This window comes from Pseudomyrmex gracilis, unplaced genomic scaffold (assembly GCF_002006095.1).
Source record: "Pseudomyrmex gracilis isolate BER0280 unplaced genomic scaffold, ASM200609v1 scaffold_9, whole genome shotgun sequence".
Classification (NCBI taxonomy): Eukaryota; Metazoa; Arthropoda; class Insecta; order Hymenoptera; family Formicidae; genus Pseudomyrmex; species Pseudomyrmex gracilis.
The window spans coordinates 282,080-285,198 of NW_018020593.1; the positions used below are offsets into that span (position 1 = coordinate 282,080).

At 44.2% G+C, this 3,119-nt stretch overlaps 1 protein-coding gene across 1 annotated transcript; it reads right to left on the reverse strand.

The window, feature by feature from the left end:
- Window positions 1-462: 462 nt before the first annotated feature.
- On the reverse strand, window positions 463-2,642 carry LOC109862250 (transcription factor hamlet-like). The gene has a single exon (XM_020442242.1). The coding sequence runs from the start codon at window positions 2,640-2,642 to the stop codon at window positions 1,494-1,496; it is 1,149 nt and encodes a 382-aa protein (XP_020297831.1). The 3' UTR covers window positions 463-1,493.
- Between the last annotated feature and the right edge of the window lie 477 nt (window positions 2,643-3,119).

Here is a 3,119-nt window from a genome sequence, read left to right on the forward strand (position 1 = left end):
TATATATATATGTGTATAGGAATTGCGACAGCCTCTGCAAAGTGCAAATGAATCGTATCTCTTATGTATACACACATATTGTCGTTCCGCTCATACTTCTACAATTTGGCCTGAAGAATATAATATAATCGATAAAACGCATCTTACAAATTAGTACACATTGAGCTTGAGGGAACTGCAGAGAAGATATGAATTCGAGATAGAACCAAAAGGTTGCAACACGTACAAAAATTTGATTCGTATATGTATATATATATATATTTTTTTTTTTATTTATGTATAGGGAACTCTTTTCACGCAAAAGTTAAATGTTGTGATAAACATTAATTTTCACATCAAAACGCGTAATTTTATAAAATCGAACGTTTAATGTCACAGTTTATAAAATTAAACGAGATCGGAAACGTCAAAATTTTATACACTTTTGTTTATAAAATTTTTCAAATTGTTATAAACTTGAATTCATAAAAATTAAACGTTGAATTTTATAAAAAAAACGGTAGAAACGTATCTCATTCATATTTTCTCTTCAATTTGAAAGTCTTGTACAGCGAACTTTCCTTCTTATTTTTACTTCCGAATTTTGGTGGAATAATTGCGGCGATCGAGACACGCGCACACACACTGTCTTCGTTTCTATGACTTTCCGGCTCACTTAACAAAAAAAGCACGCGTTTTACAACTAAAATTATCTCTGATATTTGTAACGTACAAGGTAATTATTTTATTTAGCTTAGATATTATATTAAGGCTTTTTTTTTATATATCGATCCGATATTCGGATCGGATTCTTCAGGACCAAAGGACGATACGCGTCCTAGGAGTTAGGCACATGTTTTTTCTGGAAGGCACCACGTTCTAATTTTCAATGTGTTTCATTTCGTATCAGATCAGAACTCTGTACAGCTATCGATTAAGTGCTCGGTCATAACGATCGAGGAACAAATTCGAACATAAACGTAGTCTATTGTAATATTATACTATAAATCTCTATTGTAAAAAAACCGATTCGATTATTTCGCTCGCCATCTTGAGCAAAAGATTCTTCGTTGTTTTCTCGAGAAACGACTTACCTTCTCGTTGTTTTTTCCTCTCTTATTGATTACTCGTTTTCTAGTCTAAGAAGTTTTATGACGAATGATAATTTATTTCAGGCACGCTATAATAGTTTCACGCCCGCGCGCGCGTGTCAAATCTAACATCACTATAAATAAACAAACAAAAAAAAATAATGTAACGAGTCATGGAATCTCTCTCGTACAGAGTTGAAAGAAATTTCTCAAAAATTGTTGCTTTAATTCCGATCAATTAAACAAAGAATAATTTTTTCAAAATTCTTTCGTTCTCAGTCATTTCTGTTGATTAAAAATTAAAGTTAATCAAAATCTCTTTTCTCGCGCTTTAATAACAAATCGAATCTGTTTTACTTTTTTGAGACTGTAAACTATAGTCGGCAGCTGATACCGCAGCTGATTTACCCATCGTTCCGGAACTCAGGTGTTGTTGCCGGGAGAGACCGGTGGCGAGTTGGCTTCCCTTTGCTCCTCCTGAACGCTCTCGGGTCTGCTGGTGGTGCTGCTCGACCTCGAGCTGAGGTTGTCCCGGTCGCTGAAGTACGACGAGTCGCGTTTCTCCTCCAACTGGAGCTGCTGCTTGTCGCTCCTGTAGTCATCGGCGCCGTGGCCCAGCAAACCCGGGAAGTACGGTATGCTCTGCCGCTGAGACGTGATCTTGCCCATGAAGCTGCGAATCTCCTCGGTGAGAAAGTAGGAATCTTCGGTTCTCGGGAGTTGACCGGGATACCTGGATCTGACCTCGTCAAGTATCGTCGGCCCGTCGGCGTCGTGCTTCTTCAGATGTCGGTCCAGATTGGTCTGCTGGCCGAAACATCTCTCGCATAGCGGACACTTGAAGGGCTTCTCCTTGTTGTGAATGTTTCTGACGTGACGTTGAAGGTTGCTCGAAATGCTGAAGCTTCTCTCGCAATATTTGCACTTGTACGGCTGCTCGCCGGTGTGCGTCCTTAAATGGCGCGTCAGATTCGCCGACCTGGGGAAGACCTTCCCGCAGAACTTGCAGGAGTACTTGTCCTTAGCCTTGATCTTGAACACATCTTGAGCGTTACCTTGAACGCTGATCGAATACGGCGACAGACTCGTGCCTTGTTGCTGCGGATGTTGCTGTTGTTGCGAGGGATGATTCGGTTGCTGATGCTGGGACTGCGAACTGCCCGCCGGACTTGTGGCTCTCGCAGTTGGCTGCGACGAAGAGGACGAGGACGTGGACGACGAGGTCGTCGAGGAGAATCTGCTGGAGGGTAACGGCACCATCGTGGGTAACGCCCTGACCTGAATCTTCGGCAAATCGGGCACGGACGAGGCGTGATGATGCGGTCTGTACATCTCCAGGACCAGCGGATGCACCGCGTGATGCTGAGGAAAAAGCACCGTATGATAAGGCAGACCGCCACCCAAGCTGTTCTGATTCAGCACCTCGATCTCGTTCTGATTCTCGTCCCGGAGACGCTCTTTCTTGTGATCGACGCGGAGATCGAGTGGCTCGGCATCGAGCTCGTCCTGATGATGCGTCTGGGGCGGCCGGGCCGCAGGGCTCATGTGCGGCTGCTGCTGATGTTGATTCATCGGGCTCGACAGGCCGCGGCCGTGACCGTGGCTCAGGTCGTACGGCAGCTCCTCGACGTCCGGCACGCGGACGCTCAGAGGATAAATGCTGGCTTGCTTCGGGCTTATGTGGCCCGGCATCTTCCTCGGACTCGAATCCTTCTCCCGCATGGCTGGAGGATATTTCAAGTCGCGCAGCAACGTCGGGGACAGGGTGATGCTACCGGAGTATCCGCTCATCACACTGCCTCTGTCACTCGGTCGTGCGCCTTCGCTCCGCCCGGGATGATCTGCAACATGGAATTTAGCACGCGCGTTTTTTTATAGAATTACATCATTGCGTAACACACAATTTAACGTAAGGTTATTAACAAATTTACAAACCTCAATTTACAAACGCGTTTTTTATTTGTTAAAAAAATCATTACAAAGTTCGCGCATCAGCAGCCACGTTTGTGTTCTCGTCTTCTAAAAAAAAACTTATACGAATTTAGACGT